Source organism: Hakea prostrata, chromosome 6 (genome assembly GCF_041222555.1).
Source record: "Hakea prostrata isolate BN-2017 chromosome 6, UWA_Hpros_2, whole genome shotgun sequence".
Lineage (NCBI taxonomy): Eukaryota > Viridiplantae > Streptophyta > Magnoliopsida > Proteales > Proteaceae > Hakea > Hakea prostrata.
The window spans coordinates 2,812,373-2,839,120 of NC_142605.1; the positions used below are offsets into that span (position 1 = coordinate 2,812,373).

Below are 26,748 nucleotides of genomic sequence, written 5' to 3' on the forward strand. Positions count from 1 at the left end.
ATATTATCCGAATCCGTCTGAATATAATAGAATGCAGATATGGATATACCACTATCTGATCCGAATCCGATCCGTTTACACCTGACTTGACACCCTAGACAACAAACACATCGAGGCTTGTGGCATGCATATTTCCTTTTAAAATTATTTATCAGGCTGCGTGAGAGCAGTCATCCATGAGCCGGCTACCAATCGATGTCATTTGTCCCATATGAATTTCTAACCACTGGATTATTCACTGTTGGCCAAAAAAAATGGACATAGTTTGGTTTGACCGATCAAAAAATATCATAATCCAAGGATTAGATATTCATGGAGAACACATGCGTCCATTAGTAGCTGGCTGATGGATGACCATTCTCTTGGTGCTGCCATTTTTATAATGGTTGTATCTGAACAACAGCAATTGCTTCAGTCATTCGAAAGAGTTAGAGAAATACAAAACCTGCAATGCACCACTCCCATCCAAACTAAGGTTCTAAATATCAGAAATGGCTCAGTTAATGAACCACCAATTGAATCACAGTAGTTCAACTCTGATAATTCGCAATTCTTATAGAGGTATTGCAAACAGCAGAGGATGTGCGTCCATCTCATTTCCTGACCAAAAATGCAGAAGTTAAGGAATCTCATTTTTGGCAGTTCAAGTTGATTCCTGAGTAAACCAGACAAGAATCTATGGAAGCCAATGCAACTGCCAAGAGTCTCAAGTTTTCAAACACAGATCACCAAACTTTAGAAAATATACATACAACGGATTATTCAATGTGCATCAACATCTCCTTAAATACAACCATCACAAAATAGGGAAAACGACCGAAAGGTGAAAAAATAATAATACAAATTTGTACGGCCTAAAGCAACACTATATTTATTACTCATATGAGTCAGTGATAGGCTTCACTTGTTTCCTCTGAAGTACATGTACACTTTCTGCAGGAAGTACAACAACAAGCACACTATTCAGGACCAAGATCCCCTTAAGCAGAACATTAAGCAAGTCATGATAAACTAAATTTTGATGAATGTAAATAATATGCAAATGCATTTGTGTTACACACACACAAGTAGAATAAATGGTGATTCAAAGTTTCAAAACTTGCCTGTATTACCCAAAAACTTATTAATGATTCCAAACAAAAGATTCCAAAGCCAACAATGTAGAATATCTGCGAAGTAACAAAACAGAAAAGTGAAACAATTAAATGCATCTCAGCATGAAGAACTACATGAATACAAAGTGTTTTTGGCACAAGTGCGTACAATCGGATTTTCCGCATACCAAACTATGTACTAAATAATTCATCTATTCAAATTATTTTAAAAAAATGAAATTAGTAGGTAATACAACAATGGTGATCTAATTTTAGATAATATATATTTGAATCATGTGCATGATAGTGACAACATATTTTCATCTTCAAATTCAATTCTTGAACAGTGTTAAATAATGATCGAGTATTTACAATGCCAGGTATATTTATATACGAATATGCTACAAGTTAATGAGGTTCAAAGTAAGGTACAGAAGTAAATAACTATTAAGAAAACTGCAAAGATTTACTGTAAAGAAATAGTAACCTGGCCTTAAATTATGAGTCAGGAGACTTGAGAGCGGGATCTTATTTCTAAGACTTTTAAGCACACAGACAGAGCTTAGCCCCCTTCTTTTTTGTCAAAATGCATTTGGTTAATTTTTGCCTTTGTAGGTTCACTGTAGACAAGTTTGCTCAATCATCCACCTAGCTTTATCAAGTAGCAAGATACAGTAGCAATTCTGACTCTAGTATACAGCTCAGGCCACAAGTAAGATGTCAGATACCATCAACTATATAAACTTCCAACCTCCCACATCCCCCGCCCCCTAAAAAAAAAAAAAAAAAAAAAAAAAGCGCCCAAGTCCAAGCACACCTACACTCCCACCAAAACCATGCATTCTCTCATGGTACTAGAATCTTCAAAGATCTATTTGGCATCTTGGGATTTTACTTTCGGCTTGATGTTTGACATGTGGTCAACAGACTAGAAATCCATGTCCCAAAAATTTGAACCATATGTTGTTGCATCGCATTCTGGTCTAGAAAATATTATTCCAATCCAATATTTATCTTCCTCATTAGGAACTTTATGTGTGGCTAAGAGGGCCAATGAACATATCAGTATCGGTGCTTATCATCACTCTCATCATTATTTTAAGGCTCTAGATCACTTTCAGCCACGAAACTGACCATTCCTATAGGTGGTTCCTCCTTCAGTTCTTAAGGTATTTTGTCCTTGTCAATGTAGGACATCAATCAATTAGGAACAGAGATCTCTTCTACCCATGCCTTTACACATGAATCGATGAATGGAAGAAGGGTTTTTGAAACTACACTAGGTTGGCAAATATAATCGATTAGGCAGTGAGGGTGCCATTGTTGAGCCAGATGCCTGGAATTTGTTGGAGAACCTCTCTTGCGAAGCATGTTGTGGCAGATTGTAACCGTTACCCCTAGGAGAGGTATCTGAAAAGGTCCTTTGAGTGCATGGTCGTTCCAGATTCTCTTCTACCTGATATGTAACCTACACAATGTCTTCCATTGTAGGTAGAGTCGGCTAGAAGCAAGTGCATCAGTAATCTGAGGATACAATCTGTTACAAAACTGTGGCACCAATACTTCTTCATTCTAATCAAAATTAGACCAAGTAGCATAATAAGAAAATTTATCAATGTACTCTTCAACAGTCAGGTTCTCCTGTTTCAACTATGCAAACCTGAGGTGCATGCATTGCCTTTAGTCAGTAGGCAAAAACCTTTTGTTCATAAGTTCATGCATTTCAGCGCAAGTAGTTATAACAAAAATACCCGGGTTCGATTTTGTTATCGTTGCTTGATCCACTATATTCGAGCTGCATCTTTAAGTTTGGCTTCTGCAAATAATAGTTTTCTGCCCTCAGTTAGCCCGTACCATCTGAAAAAGGTCCCCAAACTACGAATCCAGTCAAGGTAGTGTTCTGGGGACGGACCCCAAACTATGAATCCAGTCAAGGTAGTGTTCTGGATTACTGTTCCCAGAAAATTCTAAAACATCCAAACTTGCTGCTTTGTCAGCCCCACAATCATCATAACTGCCAGATCCATAAGGTGGTGGTGGTGGTGGTGGTGGTGGTGGTGGTGCCGTGGTGCTAGTGGAAGTGTTGGAGACCTTGGCAGTGTACCATAAAGAGGGTCAAGCTTGGAAGAACTCCGAAGTACCAAGGGGCGCTTCAGTTTATCTAAAGCTATTAATTGATCAATAGATGCTTGTATTTCTATCATTGTCTTCATGGAATTCATTTCAGCGGTAAGAGTATCTGATATAAACCACGATCCAGGGTTAGGGTTTAAGATGTACTCCCTAGATTAGGTCGCTGCCCAGGACTATTTGAGCAATAGATAAGGGGTTTTTAAGGGATTTTAACACTGCCTATGCCTGTTGAAAGTGAAATTCCAGATCTGAATTCTATAGGAGTTGAAATTCAGATTTGAAATTCAAGTCCTAGGTCAACTAGGAGTTGGATTAGGATTTCGGTCAAGGCTTGACAAAGGCTAGGGTTGGCTGTAAGGTCGGGGCAGAACTTGAGAACACGTCTATTTGAGTTTCAGAAACTATCTCAGGAGGGTACAGGCTGAAACTTGAGTTTTAGGGATTCTGGAAAATTTTCAAAATTCTGCAATTCTCTCTGAAGAAGATGAAGTGCAGGGATTTTTTGAACTTCAAAAATATGGCTGATTTGGGGAAAGTAAGGTTGGGATTGTAGTCTAGTCTTAAGGGCGACCAAAAGGGAAGGGGAAAAGGGTTCAATTGAGGCTGGGAATATGGCTTTCCTATTAAGGTTAGGACTTGAAGCTGTGGGGAAGAAAAAGGAGGGGAGGAGTGGGTTTGCAGGGAATTGAAGGGGAAGGGGAAGGGTGCAGGGGTAAGATGCGATGGGGTTAGGGGCAGTTTCAAGGCCAAACGAAGACAGGAAGGGTCTGTGAAGGTTGCTGCAAGGTTGCGGCAGCAAAGTGAGGGGTGGGGGAGGCCTGTGGACAGAATAGGCAGGCTGGAATGGGGTGGGGGAGGGGCTGTGACTTGATGGCTTGGATGATGCTTGAACCTTGCTGGAATTGAATGATTTGTATGATTGAACGGTTGAGTGCTTTGAAGATAGGAAGATAAATAAGTGTAGATGCAAGGAAAACAGCAAGATGACAAATAAAAAGAAACTCTATAGGTGGGTGGCAGAATGCAGATGCTGTAAACAATTGGAAGTATTTAAGTAATGGCAGAGCTGTAAATAGGAAAAATTCTATTAATGGATGGCAAACTTGTCGTCTTTGAACTCAAGCAGTCGTCCGATTCTCAGGATGGGAACCAAGCTGGGGAGGAGATTCTGTGATTCTGTCCATCAGCAATGCTCAGGCCAGACTTCTGAAACAGGTATGTCTTCCATTCTCTGAGTCTCTGCTTCTCTTCCATCTCTTCCCCTTTTCTTCTTCTCTGATCTTTCTTCGTCTTTCTCTGTTCTGTCCTTCAATCAGTCCCTTTCTTTCCTGTCTAGTTTTTTTGTTTCTCTTTCCCTTCTTCTGGACTGCGCCTGCTCTTCTTCTGCCTTTCTTTTCTAGATTGATTCACTTACGCTTCTCTCCACTGTTTTTTTTTTCTTCCTCCTTTTCTATTTAGCTACTTTAGTTCTTCTTTCTCAAATTCCGTTGCTGCTATATCTCACAATCTTCCCTTCCTCCATAAGTTATTCTTTTTTCTGGTTCTATTTCACCAGCTCCTGAATTTCTGTTTCCGCAGGATTTTTTTCCTTTCTTAACTGCCGTATCACATTAATAAAACAGTGGAGAGGAATAAAGGAAGAAGAAAATGATGGGAGTGGGAACTTTGGCTCTGATACCCAATGATACAGGCCTAGAATAGAGGATGCAATGGTGGGCTGTAATGGAGGGAGAATAAGAGAAATAGGGAGGGGAACAAAGGGGGAGTAGAACAGGGAAAAGGGATTCTCAATAACAAACAAACTCTTCAATCTACTCAACCTGAAAATAGTATCCTAATCAAGGAAGGAAAAATCGGCAAAATATCACTGAGTTTCGCTATATGGCGACACGAAACGCATCTCCAAAACGAAATTTACCAAAAGTCGCTGGAAAATTGGCTATTTTTCACTGGACGAATGAAATGTCGCAAAAATCGCCTATTCCGATGGTTTCCTCAATCACCATTTCATCTTCTGCTGCTACTGTTGCTTCTATGAAAGCTTCCATAGCAAAGAAGCTACAAGCAGAAAAGGGAAACAAGAAGCCCTAGCAAGCGAAGGTGAAAATTTCGTCCGAAATCCTATAGTGGCTTTCTTATCTTCGGATTCATCGCCTGAAGAAACATCAGAATCATAACCTGGTTGCTTTTGATTTAGCACACACAACTGCAGAAAACACTGATTATTGGGGTTTTCTTCAACAATCTTCTTCCTCTATGCGTTATTGAGAAATGCCGAAGAAGAAATAGAAGGGGAGAAAAATAGAAGAAGCAAACTTCTTATTTTGATTTGCAAATCAATACTCAGTATTCTGAAGAAGTTGTTGTGAAGAAGAAGATGAGAGAGGAAACGAAGAAGAGACGAAAGATGAGAGAGTGAAACCAAGAAACACAGATCGGCAGATGAAAGTGAAAGTGTGAAACCCTGCTTATTGAGTATTGAGAAAATGGGTAGCAGATCTGAACCGTCCAAAGCTCAGTTGACCAAAAATTCCAATAATGCCCCCATATGTCGGCGAAATGTCACCGATATATCGGGGTTTCACTGAATCGGCCGATTTTTTGTACCTTGATCCTAATACAATCCATTTAAAGGAAACAAAATGCAAATCCTAATTGAAATCAAGGTCCAAAACAAAATCTAAAACCTCATGTAAGAATACTAAAACTAAATATAAGACTAAAACTAAAATTGAACTAAAATACTTTGTTTAAATCCAATTCTTTTCTTGGACCAAACCCCATGGGAACAGTTCTTTTGGGGTTGGACTGGAAGTGAGTGAACCAGTCTGATACTGCATCACTTATAAGGAGGAAATCCTTGTTTCTGAAAAAAGACTGAATCTTGAATCTTGACAAGAAGTTGAGAAAAATCTTAAACCAAACCGAAGGAGAGCTTTGATTTGAATCTCTTGGGCTTCCCGATGTCAAGAGTCGATTGGATATGTACACCAACCCCACAATTGAACCTCCCAGGCTTCCCACCATCAGGAGTCTGTTGAAAACATACACCAACCTAATTCTACCAAAGCTAGATCTCGGTTGAAAACATAAACCTAATTCTACCAAAGCTAGATCACTCTCTAGACTTAATCTACAATGGAAAACAAGGACTGCAGCAGCTTGCAAAGCAATTTTCATTAAACAGATTCCAATTAAAACCATATATAAAAGATTCAAAATTACACTTCTACCCCAAAAAAGGGTAGGCCTCAACCAATACTTTACCCATTACGTAACCCAAACTGAATAGTAAGCAACAAAAGAAAGCAAGTCAAAATAGGACTGGTTGTATAGAAAACTAATCTAGTCCCACTAAAACACTTACTAACAATTAGTTGCAACACATAATGGGTTCAACTGAGCTAAACTAAAACAAACCAACTGAGTAGAAGCTAATTTCATGCTCAACTAATTATCCCTACTTTAGGGCCTTAAAAGTGACTGACAAGGTGACTACATGGGAAAACCATGGGATCAAAGGTCAAAAGAGGATAGAACCCAGCCCAGAGATATTCCTAATTATATATATATAAAAAGAAGGAGCCTATTTCAGAGATGAATCTGCATCACTCAGTTTTCCTGGGGGTTACAGCCTCAACTTAGGGTATTTCATCCCCTAGAGCTTCATCCACATTTGACAATCTGGATGAAAAGTTTTCCACTGAATCCAAGAAGGAGCCTATTTCAGAGATGAATCTGCATCACTCAGTTTTCCTGGGGGTTACAGCCTCAACTTAGGGTATTTCATCCCCTAGAGCTTCATCCCCTAATTATATATATATAAAAAGAAGGAGCCTATTTCAGAGATGAATCTGCATCACTCAGTTTTCCTGGGGGTTACAGCCTCAACTTAGGGTATTTCATCCCCTAGAGCTTCATCCACATTTGACAATCTGGATGAGAAGTTTTCCACTGAATCCAAGACCGAACCAGAAGCTACTGCCTGGAGGTGACTGCAGATTTTCTTTTTTCACTGGATTGTCTTCTGAGTTGGGTTGCACTTCAATTGGAATAAAGAATCCATTGTATTAGCACCCTTTAAAAATTTTGAGTCCCATCAAAAACCTTTAGATAGAGATACAGCGTTGGTACTGGTTCAATGATCTGCTATTCCATACCAAAATTTGTTTTAAAACCCTATTATTTTTATCCACAATTACCCCTTTCCTAATTCTAAGTTCAATTTAGATCTTCAAATTCCAAGAAAGCCCTCATTCATTAGTTATAATTCATCTTATATCCCTTATACTTTCACAACAAAGAACATTGAAGGCTGCAATCATTTACAGTAAAAAGGTGACACAACCTGGGTTCCCTAAGTCAAATGCCAACCTCATACATTTGACTTAAATTACAGTTTTTCATAACCTTCTTATATGTGGGTTATCCTTCTTTGGGTGGCAAAAAGGTGACACAACCTGGGTTTCCTAAATCCAAGCCTTGGGATCACATTACTTATGAGCTATGATCACTCCACAAATATGATTTAGAATATGAAACTTTTTGCAACAATAATTTGAAAAACAAATAGCTAATTGAAAAGGTGAACGCAGAGATGCATGATTTCTGTTAAGCAACTCACCCCAGCCAGTGTACTGTCATGGAAGACATCAATTGCTGCAAGGATACCCCTGAAGTTGGAAAACAAGATCTTAATTTAGTTTCACATACATCTGAACATTGAATTGACATTTATACTAAACTAAACAAAGGAATCAATCATTGGGAAACCTTTCCTATTTTGTCCCTGAGGTTAAAGGAGAGAGTTCCCCTCATCCTTCAAAATCCTTCTATGCAATGAAAGACCAAAGCTTTTTCATTTCGATAGGCTTATACTCTAAAATTTATTACAGAAACTAATAAATCCTCCAGAGAACTGATAAGCCAGGTCCAAGTTACACAACACCATGGACACATGAAAAGCAAGCTTTTCAAAATTCATAAAGTCAACAAAAATTACAAAGTTAGAATAGTAGATGGATACATTTGGGGGAAAATAAAGAGATTCTTTATTCACACGCTAGCATTCTAAGTCAAATAAAATGCAAGAGTACAAAGCTAAGCAAAATATGAAAGGTTCTTTAGCTAGACAGAGCACATGGCAATGATTGTCTAGAACTGAAAATTGATGCACAACACAAATTAGAAACAAGATTCAGAGGAAGAAGTTATTTTCTAGCCAAATCAGAAGCAAAAAATTGATCAAGCTGGGATCGAACAAAGAGGTTGGTGCTGGGGATGGGCTCTTAAAGCCTCACAGATTCTGGTGATTGATGGTCAACTTATGGAACTCAGATGTGGCAACAAAACTTCAATCTTCAAGAGGCTCTTAAGCACCAGCTGATGTAAACCAAATTCTAGGGTTTAGCCTGGAGGATTATTGCCCTAGAATTGGGCTCACCCCAGGATCCTCTCTCAGGGAACCAGCAGTCATCTAGAGGGAATTAGGGTCCACAACAGTTAGGGTTAGGCATAGAAGGTTTCAGCCAGGCTTAGAGTTGAAAGAATTTGATTTTTTTTTTCTTTTCCAAGTTCAATACTATGCTGTAACTGTAATTTCAGGTCTGAATATATGAATTAGGGTTAGATCCTTACTGGGTTTAGGGTTGAATGGGGGAATGTAAGGTCCAGCTGCTGCTGTCTTGTATTTTCAGAACTGAATGTTCAGGCTAGGGTACTAAAATAGGGTTCTAGCATTTCAGTTAGGTTAGGGGAGGGGCTATAGTTGACATTTTAATAACTTCAGGATACTTCTAATTGGTTTTGGCTTGGTTGAGGGATTTGGGAGTAATTGGGTTTCTAGTAAAGTTAAAGGTGAGGGTTTCTAGAGGTTAAAGATGAATTCCAGAAAATTCTAACACCAAATGGAGGAAGGTCTAATGGAGGATCTAAGGGTAGGGATAGGGTAAGGGTAGAGGCGATCCAACTAGGAGAAGGGACAGGGTAAGAGGTTTAGGAAATCTAGGGCTGAAGGGGGGGTGGGGGAGCAACATGCTGTTGCCACAGGAAGAAGAAAGGTAGGAGGGGCTTGCAGGTAGGTTTGGAGAAGGAGAGAGGGCTAAGGGCTGGGATGTTGTTTACTTACTTGGATGAGGGTTGGTTGCTGGCGTTGATGAATTGCTGCCAGAATTGAGGAACAATGGCTGAAAACTTGAAGAAGACACACTCACAAGCTGCCATAGGCCTCCCCAAAGGAAACCCACGACTCCCTCGCCTCCAAACTCTCAATCCCAATTTAATTAATATTCAATTTGTGCTTACAGAAAATGGAGGCTTTACTTAAAAAAAAGAATAATAATAATAACTAAATAAACTAAGACTCAGACTAGGAAACCCACTGGACTTCAAATTAGAACTCTAATTCTAAGTATGACTCCTACTCAACTAATGACTCTCACATAAACAAGGACCCTATCTTAACTTTAGAACTCTAGCTGTACTAAATCATGTAGGAGTTCCGTAAATCCTTTTAACTTTCTTATTTGTGATTGTAAAACTTTATTTAACCGACAGATTTTGTGATTGTTTTTTAATGGGGGGTTAAGCATTGCATATTGGCTTGCGATTATCTCAATCATTATATTATTTAGAGCAAATTGCACTGGCACCCCAAAATGGAGGTCTTAAAGCACTAACACCCCACTTTATGTTTAAAAAGCACATAGACCCCAAAATTGGATTTTTATTGGATATATTTGTCAAATTTATCACTGAAAACAGTTAAATCATTGTTTATTTTAAAAAATATCCCTATAATAAACAGAGTCTGAAAGGTTTTCAGTGATAAATTTGACAAATAAATCCAATAAAAATCCAATTTTGGGGTCTATGTGCTTTTTAAACATAAAGTGGGGTGTTAGTGCTTTAAGGCCTCTATTTTGGGGTGTCAGTGCAATTTGCTCTATTATTTATCACGTTTAACATTGGTATTTGTCAAGTACATGCTGCAGCCCCACCATTCTTTAGTGTTTTCCCTTAAAACATGCACCCACTTGAAGTAAATCTAATCAGTCCATGTACAACCCCTACTTACGAGGGTTCCCCACACATCCAACTTGATATAGAGCCTAGGATTAGTCTGTTTGTATTGCTGATTGTTAGTCTAAGTGTCTTTAGGTCCCTCATTGTATGGCATCCCGTAGTATAAAAGGGAACTCCAACATAACTGGCTCTTCAAATGCCCAATTGACCCCTGACCAAGTGACTCAAGTTGCTCCAACAATGTGGAGAAACCTTGAAACTCTCCAAGCCACTGAAAAGAAGCTACCATAGTTTAGAACACTGTACAAACTACAACCTCTGGACCATTGAACGTAATGACAATGCCGTTGCAACAAGCCTTGCAGCTGTATATGGACAACAAGGACAGCAATGACGTAATGATGCAGAGCATCAAGCTAATCCAAGTCACTGCCCACCATCAAACAGGTCTGATCTATACTTTTACAAGAAATTATTGAATGAGTCCCAGTTTGGTTAGGAGTCCCAATGATGTAACCTAATTCTGGGGCTAGGGTTTATCGAAATAATTCCCTAGAATTGAGGGTTGGCCCAGAATCCTTCTTATTTGAACCAACAGTTGAATACCCAAACCTAGGGTTTAACAAAAATCTAATGGTTTGATTTTAGGATAACAAGGACCTTATGTTGTGAGATTAGGGTTTTAACGAACTCCTACAGGATAATCTTGAGATGCTCAAAATCAATATGGGTTGTAACAAAGAAGTATAGGATGTGTTAAGGTTTCCTAGGAAACCTGCAGTTGGGTATGGGAGGGTTTAGGGATGATCCTAGGTAGGTTTCTTGGGAATCATGGAAGGGGTTTCTTGGATCTTGGATGATTCTTGGGCAGTCTTTCTTGATTCTTTTCTTTCTTGTCTTTCTTTGCTTCTCTTTTCTTTTCTTTTCTTTCTTTTATTTTCTTTTTTTGTTTTCAGACCTGCCGCAAGAGAGCAGGAGCAAGGGTAGGGGGGCCAAATGGAAGAAAAGGACGGGGAAGGGCTTTAGGGATATATCATAGGGATGGGGGAGGGTTCTTGGGGCTGCGATGGTGGGAGAGGGGTCCTAGGTGGCTGCGCAAGAGACAGGAGGGGTGGGGGAATTGAGAGGGAGGAAGGGGAAGCGGAAGGGGGCTGCTGTACTTGTAAAGGTGCTGGACTGTTGAACTGCTGCTCGAGATTGGAAGAAGCTTGCTGGAATTGATGATGAAGATCTCTAAGACTGCAGTGGCCCTCCAACAGAAGCCACGACTCCCTCAAGATTCAATTCAACTTAACATTATACTGAGTAGGGTTGGCTATTTATAGCCTTAAAAGGAAGGAAAGACTTTAACTAGAAAATAAAGACTGACTCAACGGGGGTTTCATTTATAGACTAGGATCCCCTTACAACCGAGTAAATAACAACCACACAAATCAAAGAATTTAACTAGAAGTAAGAAGGATCTTGACGTCAATGCAGGGTTGGTAGAGTGGTAAGATCCATACTTCTCAGTGGAGGGGTCATGGGTTTAACCCTTGCGGACGACAAAGCTCCCTCTGAGGATGTAATCGAGGTGCGTGCAAGCTGGCCCGGATGAACCTCAGACACCCCAAAAAAAAAAAAAAAAAAAAGGAATCTTGACTTAAAATATACTCAATGTAACCAAGGTTTGGCCCCCCATATATTGGGCCCCAAAAACCAGACCCAAAAGGCCCACTTTGAAGTTGGCTGAATACCCCAGGGGTATTCTGGTCTCCCAGCCCTTTTAGGGCTCAAGAGGGGTCTGGTTGGAACCCCCTCGATCCAAGAGGTCATGGATAGCTTCCAAACGAACCCTCTTCACTACTATGGTTCCAAAGAGAGGGAAGTAAGAATAATAAATTGGTCAAGTCTCAAAACAAGCTCTGATACCAAGTAGGAAACAGTTAGAATCAGAAATACAAAGAGAAATGAGATTAATTAAGAGAGCTGAATGAGGAAGAAGGACAAACAGAAGGAAAACAGTAATGTTGGAAAGGTGTAGCTCAATACAACAGTGTATACAACTCTTTCCCATATTTATTACCTAAAATGTAAGGGAAACTACATCTAACTCCCCAGGTAGGTTAAACCGTTAAAGAGAAAAAATAAAAAAACAGAAATTACAACTTAGACTGACAAATATAAGACAAGTACCACTATAGGATATTTCCTAACAGGATACTCTATCCAAGTACAGCAGCTTTGGGCATTACTTTGCACTTTTAATCTGACATCAGTCATTTAATTACAGGAAGTCATAAAGAGCCAAATATTGTTCAGTGCTGATGAGAACATTCAAGACCAAAACGATATGATGAATGAGCAACTTCCAGATTCTGTTACATCATGAAACGTAAAATAAGAGTTCGTGAAAAAGCACTTACGTCAATGACTTCCCATGAAAGACAATTGGAGGAGCTATAGCAGCAAATATACAAAAGCCAATGTGGAGCTGCATAATGGGAATGACATTAGTGAAAGGGATGGAATTAGTTATTGGTCTATAAAGAATTCTAATTAAGTGACTTAAGCACTAACCAAGTAGAACAGGAAAAACGAACCAAAATTCAGCGCACTGTCAGTTCTGCAAAGCAAGAAGAGCCAACAACAGCAGCTAATGAATATCGGAAAGTCCTATTTCAATTATGGAATAACACAAAAATAAAGTGTAATGTTTAATGGGTCTGTATTCATTAGGTATACAGTCACTACTGACTATTAGCTGGCTCATCAACCAATCTAATACTAGATTCCAATTTTTCCACACATCAATCAAGTTTCTGCTACACCGAAGCCAAAAAAAATGGAAAGCAAGGGTATTTCATTGATTTTGATCAACCCCCCCCCCCCCCCCCCCAAAAAAAAAAAAAAAAAAAAGGAAACCAGCACTCTAGGCTCCCCATCAATGCAGGGTCTTGGAGAGGGAAACGTACGAGCCTTACCCACTTCTCAGAAGAGACGATTTCCTAGTTTTGAACCCACAATGAACAAGTTGCAATAGCACAACTTAGCCACTGTGCCATTCATTTAAGCATAGGGATGAAAATGGAGCAGGTTTCATCAAAACCATAACCAAGACTATCAAACACCCAACACTGACTCAACCAAACCAAGGATAGGGATGGGAATGGAGCAGGTTCCATCAAAACCATTACCAAGACTATCCAATCATCCAGCACTAACCCAATAAACTATTCCACTGAAAAAGGTATGCGAATGACCATTTTCCTCTAGAATATAAATAAATTCAGGTGTTGTGCGTAAAAGAGCAGGTACCTCATTCCACGATAGAGAGGCCTATACCATAGTACATATGAAAGGGGGCATCCCATAAGAGCATAGATTATTGAAAGGAAAAAGATTTTAACACCTGCATATTGTAAACATACTCAGAAGCAGTACACTGAGCAACACTCAAGGGAAATAATTTCATTCAAAAATTTGCTGCAAGTATCAAGGAAACAAATCTTACCTCCTCCTTTAATCCAGTAGACAATCACAGCAACAATATTGAATACAAGACAAAGTACTATTCCTGCAACATCATCAAAACCAAATATTGTGCCTTATAAAATGGCTGAACAAAAAAAAAACTCTTAACTGGAGACAAATTACTTCTGACACAAGCCAAAATTATTATCTTATAAAATGCATACTATAGTAATTATAGAGAAATGGCAGGAAGGATTTGGTTTCAGTTTCCATACCAAAAACAAATAAACTCTTTCAGATGTGCACCCGTTAGTCAAATGCAAGAAATGGCAACCTAAATGATCATTTCAATTTTGGCTACAAAAAGGACGATAATCAAGGCTGAAACTGAAAGATGCACTACTGTGGAGCCAGGCAAGCCATAGCATATCGTCAATCCAATATTAGACTTTTGGTTCTAACAACCAAAAAGTACAGCAGAGTGTAGAAACAATCGTGGCTGCAGGAATCGGAAAAATAACTCTCCAACGAATTCCATTAATATCTTCCTGTACTGAGATATCCCAAATATACTACCATATACCAGTCCTACTTTTGAGCCATCACCATACGAGATAAGTCTAGTGGAGTAATCTGATCTCAAACAGAATTACTTTAATATGAGACTCGAACAGCAGGGTCACATGCACAAAGAACAGAACCAGACTAGGGAGAAATTATGTAGCTTCAATCAAAATAATCCGAATGGTCTACATTTACAACTGATGGGTCCACTCTGCTGGAAGAACTGCCCAGTAGAACCTGAACTAATTCGGTTTCCAGAATAGTAACTCTATGAACGGTCCTCGTACCCCAAGGATTCGAACAGCAGGTTCAGAATTTAGGTAATCTACCATGGAATTCAGAAGCAAGAAAGGAATTGCAGAGAGAATCAAACCCCAAAATACCGAACACAACTCAAACAGAATACCACAGGAAATCATAACCAGCAGTAGATCACAAAATTGACCAGAACAGACTCGCTGTTAGTTTTAAAAATTAAGCATATCGGATGCAGTTTAGAAGGTCAATGTCATCTGTAATTCAAACTATCGGATGGCTTAGGCAGGAGCAAGAAACTAATGGGTTTGTTGTCATGCTGTGATTAGCTTAATTTTAAAGTTTTTTACTGGTCGTTTCGGTATCAAACAGCTGGAACCTGATACGCCAACACTCCACCCACCATACCATGATACCCTGCTGTTTGGTTCAAAGGCCATATCCCAGACCACAGTTTCACCATTTGGAGATTGCTTAATCCTTCTCTTCCCTCCCAATCCTCCCTCCTTCACCATCATTTCCAGGACCCCCTCTTGTGCCTTATGTTAGAAACTTAGAATGCTACCAAGGATGTTGATCACCCAATTTTGGCTTGCCCCCATGCCACCACAATATTGAAAAAAGCCTTCAAAACAATCTGACAGCGTAACTAAGCCCCCCTCCTCTCTGCTAGTAAGAGCCATTAACTGATAAAAGCTTCGTAGGGAAACACTCATTTGTGACATCATGTGTAAGCTTTTTCTTGGGGCCATGATTTCTCACATTCAGATGGAGCACAATCCGGGAAGATGGACCTCCAGTTCTTGTACTTTTGACCCAAATCCTTAGGGTCCAGCCATGACAGACATATCATAACATTCAAAAATATATAAATGCATTCAAATTTTAACATTCTAACCAATTCCAAGATCACAAATTATACATTTTGGAAGCTAAACATTTGTATTTATATTAAATATAGTGACACTACTAGCTACAAGTACCACATACAAAATTTAAATAATCACAAGTCAGAAATTGTAAACAATATACTGGTATGTTGTAAACAAGAAGAATATACAAACAAAGTATAGATATATATATATACAAGTAAATGTTCTTTTCAAGACTTGCACAAAAGAAATATACAAGTACATTGTTGACAGTTTCTCACTTGTATGTGGTTATGTAAATCTTGTGACTTGTAAATTGTACTTGCAAGCACCAGTGTCATTACTTTTAATGTGAACAAAAATGCTCAGATTCCACCATGCATTATATATTGATCTGGGAGTTGTTTTAACATGTTCAAATTTGAAAGCATTTTTATATTATCAGAATGCTATGAAATATGGAGATAGATCAGGGTAATGACATAACATGATTTGGAAAGCCATCTTTTTTGAAGTAGCTCTTAAGTTATAATTACTTTCTTGCAGTTCTTCCCAAATACCCCAAGGAACAGGCTTACCATAGTATCCTGGGGTCTAGATATTTCTTTACTTCAATATTTAGCCCACCGCTTCCTAAATTGGCTCATTTATAGCAAGATTAAAACTTAAAAGTAATATCAGGTATCCTATGTATTGAGTGATATAAAGAGACGTATGGAATCATATTGTACATATGAATCTGATAACGGAAAAAACACAAGGAAATTGTCAAAATACACTAGGAAGTAAACTTTTGGAACAGATAGTAAGTATCATGTATAAACATTAAGATGAAGAAGAATGTATAACCAAGCAAGTGCACTAAATTGATATTGTAATAAAAGATGAGGTCTCTTACATGTTGTGACAGCTTATGGCCATGAAGAGTATTTGATGATGCAAAGGATGATGTTCTACCATTCCTTGATTCGTTTTTTTAGTCCAAAAGTATGAAAAACCAAGAAAAGATTTTAGACTCTTGATTGAGAGTTTTCCTTCAATTTTCAGTTAGAATAGGAGTTGTATTGAGTCTATGAGTGAAAAGGGTACTTCTTTAACAGAATTTATAAATGGTATCAGTACATATCGAAATGCATCAAGATGAACCAAGCTGCATCAGCAGATAATCATTACTACACTAACCCTATAATGAATGTGTCGATGGTAGCCAGATATATTGATCGTATCTGCCACTAAATAAGCCACTTATTTAGGACAAAGAAAAGACCTGTCAATAGTGACCAATACTTTAAACCTTGTTGTAGGCCCCTCCCCTTCACCTTTCCTTTCTCTCCCCTTGCTAGAGAACGCTAGATGTGGAAACCAAATATTTATAAATTTGAAGTTCACTTAGTTGAGGAAATGAAGCGAAGGGAAATTAGTTTAAATAACAAAGTGGAAAATATAACGATGATGATGGTGTAATCAACTTTAACTCTTACCAAATATGTTAGTTAAATCAAACTGGATATTTATTTGTTTTTCCAACCCAAGGAATTTGGTTGAAAACAAATTAACATTTGGTAGAAGTTCAGCGAGTTCAAGAATACTTCTTGCAATTATTACAGAAATTTCCCTTTTCTTTGTGCATTAATTTCTCTTCCCTTCCAATCACATGAAGCCGTAATGGAATGAGAAAGGAAAAAAGAAAGCAAGGAGGTAAATACATACATCACCTTATAGGTGCAGCAGCAATTAAAAAGGATCAGTCAGACAAGTTGCTGACCTATGTAGTTCTTAAACCATTGCTCTCTTGAGTAGGTCACTTCAGTACTTATGCCACATGCGAATACAAGCCAACCAATTAAAATGATGCATGCTACACCTTTAATCCCATAACATGCATATAAAAGAATCTAAAAGCAATGAATGGGTCCTCGGTAGGTAGCCCAAGAAAAAATATATATTTAAAATCACATCCAAAAATTAATCAAAAGTCAAAGCTTACCCATAAATGGAGTTGGGGGCCTAGTGGACTTCATACAAGAAATTATAGTAGACACCATGGCTTGAGATCTCAGTCTCAAAAGGGATCTTGGTCCCTTAAAAAACCAATATCTTGCAAGATCTCGGCCTAAATGTGGTAAAAATCCCTAGTCAACTCAACCCAACTCAAGGGCCCATCTCAATGCGTATTAGGGCTCAATTGGGTTGTAATTCAGCATTTAGCCTTTTTAGATAATAAACTTTAATCAACCAAAACAGTGCAATAACAAGAAGAACTAAGAAGAAGAAGAAAAAAGAAGAATTGATAAGAATCACATAAGCCTGCGATTCTAGCTTAGCACTCCTAGAATCACAGCCTCTTATTTATAGATGTCAGTAGTCAAATTACAACTTGAGAAGCAAGCCATCTTGCCCTCTAAAAAAGGAAATAAAGAGTACAACTTATGGACAGAATTTTCTAGTAAAACTAACTCCTAAAATCTATCCAAAAAGGAAAATTCTGAAATTAGTAACTAATAAAAAATAGAAACTATGTTTTCTAGAAACTATCAAAACTTGTGTAGCAAGATTCCTAAATTAGAAAGAATACCATATCTAAAAAGGAATCAAGGAATAATGGCATAACACTATTCACGTTACTGTTCACGTGAACAGTAACAGCCCAAACTTCAACACTCCCCCTCAAACTGGAGTATACAAAAAGAAAACTTCAGCTTGCACAATAAGAATAAACTTGAAAGCTAGCACCAATTTTGAATCATGTACCAAATTTGAATCGTGTAGCAATAGCAGACGTTGATAAACACTGAGAAAACTTCACCCAGGAGATAATCAACACCAACTTAAAAAAACTTTAATTCTTCATGTTAAAAGAACCATCCAATAATGAGAACAATTGACGATGTTGAAGACGAACAAAGTCCATAGTATAGCAGGATCAAAGACTCTATCCCCATAATGCCGATAATAGGGAGAAATATCCACACCAAATCTTCAAAATTGCAGCTCCAAAGTCCATATAAATGCTTCACAATAAGGCAAGTAGTAGGTAAAGTATGGGTAGGTAAAAAGGCACTATCCACATAATGCCGATAGTAGAGAGAAATATCCACACTAAATCTTCAAAATTGCAACTCCAATGTCCATGTAAGTGCTTCGCAAGAAGGCAAGTAGTAGGTAAAGTATGGGCAAGTAAAAAGGCATTATCCACATAATGCCGGTAGTAGGGAGAAATATCAACACTAAATCTTCAAAATTGCAACTCCAATGTCCATATAAATGCTTCACAAGAAGGCAAGTAGTAGATCAAGTATGGGCAGGTAAAAAGGCACTATCCACATAATGCCAGTAGTAGGGAGAAATATCCACACTAAATCTTCAAAATTACAACTCCAATGTCCATATAAATGCTTCGCAAGAAGGCAAGTAGTAGGTAAAGTATTGGTAGGTAAAAGGCAATATTAATTATTATGGACTATGTAGGTAGGTAAAAGACAGTATAGGTTACTACAAACTAAATAGGTAAGGTAATATGGGTTACTACAGACCAAATAGGTAAAAAGTAATATAAGTTACTACGAACCACAATTAGGTAGGCAATGGTAGGTAGGTAAAGGTATTGTTGTAAAATACTATCTTGGGAGGACAAAGATCTTCACAAATAATATCCTTCAGCACACCTTGAGTAGATATAGAATAAGTTATCATTCTCCCCCTCACGTGAAGCATTACACGTGGACAATTAATGACAACCAATAACCAGTATCCAATTTAAATATATCCAAAGCAACAATTTCCAACGAAACCTTTATGGTAGATATAATCTTCATTCCGTCCAGCAATTCTGAATCCAATAAACATCTTCCAAACTCTCCCCATAGTGGATTAAGATAATGGCAACATTGTAATAAACCATAATTTTCAAGGGGTTATTGGTAAATATATAAGCCCAATGCCAATTCTATAATAAATCAGATTTTTTTAAAGGCAATTTGTAAATAAGTAATGGGCATGAAAGGAACTAAATTTATAAATGAAGAACAAACTTGGACGAGAAAACACTTGGCAGCAAGATTATAATATACTAAATATAGTATAAGAGAGATGGGTAATTAAAGAAAACAGAGATATAAAATGTGGAATTAAAAATAGGATAGGGAGAATAATGTCAATCAAGAACAAAACAAGAATTGAACCCAAAATTGAATAAGACTTTAATAGGAGGTAAGAAATAGAAATAAACTGACAAAGACTGAACCAGCTATGAATGAAGACTGAATCAATTAAACTTGAGTCAAAATTGAACCAAGACTTAACCAGCTATGAATCACACCAAACCAAATCATGATATGGCAAAATAAAATTATGTAGTATACGAAACAAGCCAGGAAAAAAAATCTACACAATGCAGAACTGAAAAGTGAAAAGAAGATGTAGCTATTTCTAAATCTGATCCAAGTTCTAGATTCTAAGTACAGATAATAGATAGAAGAGATCAGTTTATATAATCTAACCTGATCTAAGTAGCACATTATTTGCAACAGCAAGTTGTTGCGCACCAACTTTAAGAAGAATAGCAGAAAAATTCGGCAACACAAAATTGAATAGATGTTTGCATAGAAAAACAGATTGGCAGAAGGATGTAAAACTACAGAAAGATCAAAATAATCAATCAAGCTCTAGGGATAAGTAAGAGGTAAGTAATAGAATATATCAGTTTATATATTCATCTGATCTAATAAGTAATACAATAGATCAGTTTATATATTCATCTAATCTAACTATAAAATAAGTACAGCAGTAGGTGGTTGTGCACCAAAGAGAGGAACACTGAAAGAGAATGTTAGAAGAAAATACTTAAGAACAACACTGTTTTGATTAAAAAAACTTTGATGCCATGTTAGAAAATAAATTTTAACCAACCAAAACAGTGCAATAACAAGAAGAACTAAGAAGAAGAAAAAAGAAGAAGAATTGATACGAATCACATAAGCCTATGATTCTAGCTTAGCACTCCTAGAATCACAGCCTCTTATTTATAGATATCAATAGTCTAGATTATAACTTGAGAAGCAAGCCATGTTGCCCTCTAAAAAAAGAAATAAAGAGTACAACTTATGGACTGAATTTTCTAGTAAAACTAACTCCTAAAATCTATCCAAAATAGGAAGTACTGAAAGAAAGAAAAAAAAAGTTTTGAAATTAGTAACTAATAGAAAATAGAAACTATGCTTTCTAGAAACTACCAAAACTTGTGTAGCAAGATTCCTACATTAGAAAGAGTAGCATATCTAAAAAGGAAACAAGGAATAATGGCATAACATTGTTCACGTTAATGTTCACGTGAACAGTAACAACCCAAACTTCAACAAGCCTATTTTAGGCTTTTAAACTCAATGGTGGGCATGGTGGCCTTAGATTTGTGAGACCACAAGTGTATATATGAGTTCCACCCCAACCCTAACTTTGAAACCAATATACTAAAGGAGTGAACATGCAAACTTATAAAACATGATTTACACAAACATTACTTGATATACATGAAAACATAAAGGTTTAATGTCAAATGCATCAAACATGTTCAATTGTTCATAATTTCACATTATAACACCATTATACTTACCAGTTACACCATAAGAGTACAAGAGTAATCAATGACTAAGCAGCTCCTCCAACTTCTACCCCACCAGCACCACCTCCGTCAATGCAAAACATAGCTTTTGATTTTGAAAGGGGGAAAAAATGAAGTTTGGAAAGAACACTCACCTTACTTCAAGATTGACTTCAAAATCAATAGATCTTTGTTCTAGAAGAGCTAAAAAGCTTGTTGAATCAGCCAAGGTACAGACCCGATTAACTTTCCAAGGAAAAATTAGGCCAAAACACCAAAACTAGCAAAAGGGGAAGGAGAGTCGGACAAGTCAAGACTGAGCGGGATCAAGATATCTCATCTCATCTTGATCGAGATGGGGCATTTATAAAGACTAGGTTGAGCTAGGATCTTGCAAGATCCTGGATCTCGGCTGAGGTATTTTATTTTTTGGTATCAACTCAACTCGCATGACATAAAATGAGATCTCGTCTCAAGATCTCGACCAAGATCTTGATGAGATCTCACAAGACCTTGAACCGTGTAGACACTATAGTCATAGCATCAAAGCATGTATCTCAATGGACAAGGCTCACTCAACTTTAGGGTTTGAGGAGAGGTCATACCCTATGTTTAGTTAATTATGTTGGTCTTCCATATGAAGTCTACTAGGGTAATTATATCATACTGCATTGACATCGCTTCTATGCTGCATTAAGAAAGGTCATACCTAGTGCAAGAGGCCCCCACCATTGTGGGTCCATACCTTGTCCCTACTTTCATAGAGAGGTTGTTGCCAAACTCAAACCTAGAAACATGGGATAAATGAAGCAACATTTACCATTGCACCAAAGCCCAACCTCTCTAGTAGCACTTTATAAAACTATTTGTTAAAGCTACCAACTTGGATGCAAGGGGTAAATGAATAATATGTGCAATACTAGTCATGCATTGGTTATAGATAATAGACCTACACATCCAAATGCCATATTGGTTATGTTTGTTTCCCATTTCATGTCTATGTTGAATTTCCTAGGGTGTCCAGGGAGGGAAGATTCTAGTGTTGTAACTCTTTTCTACATATTTTAGATGGTTGAGACCATAAATCTCAAGGACCCTGCTTCTTCATCCATTCATCTCTCGCATCATCTACTGGTTTGTTACTGGTTTATTAGTCTAGATACTGTTAGAATATTATCTACTTCTTTATCCATTAATCTCTCTCATCATCTACTGGTTTGTTACTGGTTTATTAGTCTAGATACTGTTATAATATTATTTCTAATTTTCTATGTTAGTCATATACTGCAAGCCCAAAGAACCTAAGCAGATGCCTGATTTCATAGGGTGTTGCCAACAGTTACATTGGCAACTGTGCTAGATGCAACAAATTAGGGTGATTACACATGTAAAAAGGAATGGGATTTCAAAAATATGATATGAAGCCCTCAAACCTTGTATAATATTTCCCAAAAAATTCATAAAGCATGATAACAGATTCTACAAGATCAATGGCACAAAACATAATTTTAATCAAAGGCTTCAAGGAAAGCATAACAGCCTTTTTTTCTTCAGGGGAAACAGATATATTCTAAATCAAGGCCTTCAAGAAATGGAAACTTTTCCTCAACAACGATGAAGTACATTAACTTAATTACCTAACCAACTTGCAAAAGCCAGATACTGCAGCTTCTGAGCATGGATTGGTATCTCATTTGTTATGTCATGATGAATAATTGGAAAGAACGGAGGCCAGTTTTTGTCACTAGTAGGGATGCCGGCTGTGGTAACAAATCGAAATCACAATCAAATGATGTAACATAATATGCGGAAAGTCAAATAAAAAATTCGAAGCGATAGATTACCTCTGGCAACAGCATCCTCTCTCTGTTTTATGTCCTGTAGTGAAAAAGTAAAATGTAAACAGCTAGTGAAATAAACTTTAAAAGTAAGTCAAACCTATATTTAACACAGTTCAAAATTTCTGTCTACATACCAAAATATTTTCTTTTTCAACACTTGTCAAAACAAAAATGGCATGCAAATTTAGGGTTCTCCAATATTTAAGTCTTTTTAACAGAAATAGACCATACATAGGAGCCATTTTGGTGGCATATTTCAACCAATTCGGCAGTGTCAGCGGTGTATTTCAGTCAACACTCGACACCAAACATCTTGAACCTTAATTTTCAATGAACAAGACTCCTCTTGCTTTCCAGCAGATCAAACAAAATCAAAAACTATTTTTTCTCTTTTGGACAAAACAAAATTGATATGAAGCCATTCAGCAACAGGATTAAGAATGGTACAAGAGAGTTAAGAGTGTTTCTGAAGGGGTTTTAACCACCTAGGGATCAGGATTTAGAAAGCCCAACATAAGCCAAAGTTCCAGGTAAGGAATAAAATCCAGATCCAAGAGGAATCAAATAACAAGATAAATGCAGGTCTGATCAAGCCAGGGATTAAGTCAAACATTAGATTGAGAGAAATAAGCAGTCCTTCAAACTTTGACCTAAATATGATGGTCAGATTTGAATATAGGAAGAACCCTACTAGAGGAAAGATGCTTGAAATGTCATTCTAGAACAGCTTAGTGATAGCAGGAAATCAGGTATGCAGAACAGACACAGCAGTAGATAAAAATTGAGATTTTAAAGCCAAACTGAACCTGTATCTAGCAGGTCAACAGATTTAAGAAATAACAAAGGTTAAAAGAAGAGTGCAGAAATTGACCTGACTGGATGTCTGGTGGAGAGAAAAGATTGGAGAAGGAACAATCAGGAATTCAGCTGATCTACCCAGAATACAACACAAACAACCACTGAGACCACAAAGTCTAATTTTGAATCAACAAAAGTTCACACCCCTATGTCCATAAACCCTGGTCTGAGACCAAAAGAACCAGTTGAACTGAAAACATCACTTTCACTCATAAATCTGTGTGCAGGGCTGAAAGCCCCTCCACCTTGTATGAGATAGACTTGTAAAAATTTTAAAACTACTTTAGCCAATAACTTGTATGAAGATGGTCATAGCTGACAAAAATTCTGCAAAAAATACAGGAAAGTGCATCCTAAAACAAGGTCAGACATATAATCCCTAATCCGGCCAACTAACTCTACCAAAAAGGGGAAAAAGTAATCCAGCCAACTATCACTAAATAATAAGAAATAAAACTAGGCACGGATAACACATGAACAGATCCAAAATGATTCAGAATTGAACCAGACCAAGCCACACCCTACTCTAAACATTTTTATCTTCTAACTTCTTTTGCAATTCTGGATTAGTTTCACTTCAGCGCAAGGTGAAAGTGGGATTTGGTCACATATCTTGGACAATTTTAGTAGCTGAAACCATCAAAAGATGAAACCCTAAAGAAGGCTTAAAAAGGAATGCAAAACCCTGAAAAGTTCTCACATACAAAAAAAGGACCTGATTACCATTGATAGCCACTAAAAACACAGATACAAAGACTACTTTTTTTCCTTTTTTTTCCTTTTTTTTTTTTTTTTGGGGGGGGGGGGGGGTTGTAAATGGCAAGTACCTCTCTTTTTAGTTGACACTTCTAAACATTCAAAACTAAAGGTAGGGTTGTACTTGTCAGATTCTCAAACTTACAGGGGAGGTATTATTTGTCCTATCCTTATAATATATTTATTTTTTAAATCAAGAAACAACATATTACTAACAGACCATAGTTGTCACACCATCTAGCTGATCCATGGCATTAAAGGGCCCTAAATGTAAGATAAATGTAAGATAATGCCAGGGGACTGAAACGCCTAGGTGAGACATTGATGCCATGACAACTATTTAATAAATATCTATTAAATGAATTGTTACCACTGACCCTTTCTTTCCTTTGTAAATCTGCTTCCCATAATGCAAGTTCTCTAGCTTTTGCATTGGTATCCTGTGCACATCCATAGATACATTCTAGTGAACAAGTCAGCTCTTCAAGAAGTAAAATCGGAAGCATAAATAAACAAGCATTGCAAGTTCATATGAGGATATCGTTTAGACTGACATTCATTGTATCCAGAGGTATATCAACAGTTGCATCATGTTTGTTGCCAAAACCAAGGGACTGAGGTATGAATGAGGGTATCCGTGGCTTTGATGCAGGCGTAGCAGGGTTCTGCAAATGACCATATTAGTACAAGCATTGAATGGAATGGTATCAAAAGAAATATAAGACAGGATTATAGACCACTACATTAACACATTATTTTGTTAGTGTTCACAATAACTGATTGATAACTGATAATCAGACTATCAGAGAGAACACAATCTCTAATTAACCAGATGAAGATAGACATGTACTAAATCCCAACTTGAACTTTCCAAGAGTTTACTTGAATGGCGCCAGTATTTCTTATTGACTCAAATATTTCACATTCCACAACCTGTAATGATTATTATCTCCATTGCCCCAACCAAAGACCTTTTCTATGACCTTGATAATGATAAATCAAACAATTCACTTATTTCCACTCTGAATCAAAAGAGAAACAAATCAAAACTGAACCCAGGGTTACTCATTAGATTCACATCGAGAATCCAAGCTTCTTTTTTTTTTTTTTTTTTTGGGGGGGGAAACAGAGGTTCGCCCGTTCCAATTTACGTGCACCTCGACTACTTAGGGTGGTATTTAAATATAAGGTGGGGTTTTGCCCCTGTCCTTAAAAGGGAATTTGAACTCTGACCTCCTACTTGGAGGTGTTGGCTTTTTACCAACTTAGCCACCCTTTGGGGTTGAGAATCCAAGTTCACAACTACATTTTGAACATTCAGTCCCAAAATGACCCTTACCCTCAACAAACCCAAACCAATATCACATACACATGTCTTTATGATTTAATCCAATAAGAAAAAAGAAGAAGAAAAAAAACAAATCTTTGATTTTTCTACACAAAGTTTCCTCGGCAATGTTAAGACCCAACTCCAATTCGAGTGTACCAAACAAAACCAAGTCAGAAACTTCGCTGTTAGGTCAACATTTTAAATTCCCGATTTCCAAATTTCAGATCAAACCGTTTTTGGTACTTCGAAATCCAATATCAAGTTCTCACTAACTAGATCGAACACATGACCACAATAAGCTACTACAGATTATTTAGGAACTAAAATAGACGTACAACTAAACTAGAAAAGAAGGAGACCCATTAACAGAGAGAAAGATTCTAGGCGAAGTTACCGAAAACGGATTGACTTCTTCCTCTTCATCGAAAGGGTTTGGATCGTGGCGAGGCTTCATATCTGCGATTCAGCAGAAAAATCTCGCGAAGATGCGATAATAACGAGAGAGAGAATTCCTTCCTTTGATTTCGCTCTCTTGCAGGGGAAAGAAGCAAATGAACTTGACCAATTTAAGTGTGACACTGGAAAGAAAAACAGGGGAAAGCACTGAACAGTGAAGACAAGAGTAAAGTGCGGAAGTCACAGTTTCGAACATTTCGGTCAAAGTCTCATTATAACATGCGGGATATCGAAGAAATGGAATATATTATTGTTTATTTACCTAAAAATGAAAATATTATTGTTTGTTTACCCAAAAATGAAAATATTATTGTTTGGGAATGGGTAGCTGATCGGACGTGTGAATATATTAATTGAACGACTTTAAATTTCTATCGTCAAATCTGTTGACTAAATCTGAATCGTTAGATAAAATTCATATTTTTCCTCATATTATTTATGAGATAATTAAGATAACCTTCTATCACCAGTTAAATTTTCAAAAAAAAAACACTCGATCGCTGGTGGTTAGAGTAAC

The 26,748-nt window shown here is 37.4% G+C and overlaps 1 protein-coding gene across 1 annotated transcript; it reads right to left on the reverse strand.

Annotated features, from left to right (window-relative positions):
* Positions 1–593: 593 nt before the first annotated feature.
* On the reverse strand, positions 594–26,419 carry LOC149012110 (secretory carrier-associated membrane protein 4-like). The gene is made up of 12 exons (XM_089160281.1): positions 26,170–26,419; positions 25,000–25,110; positions 24,823–24,885; positions 22,835–22,868; positions 22,628–22,750; positions 13,744–13,806; positions 13,548–13,641; positions 12,810–12,855; positions 12,656–12,723; positions 7,852–7,900; positions 1,104–1,169; positions 594–933 (listed from the first exon to the last, which is right to left on the reverse strand). The coding sequence occupies exons 1-12, from the start codon at positions 26,227–26,229 to the stop codon at positions 901–903; spliced, it is 810 nt and encodes a 269-aa protein (XP_089016407.1). The 5' UTR covers positions 26,230–26,419; the 3' UTR covers positions 594–900.
* Between the last annotated feature and the right edge of the window lie 329 nt (positions 26,420–26,748).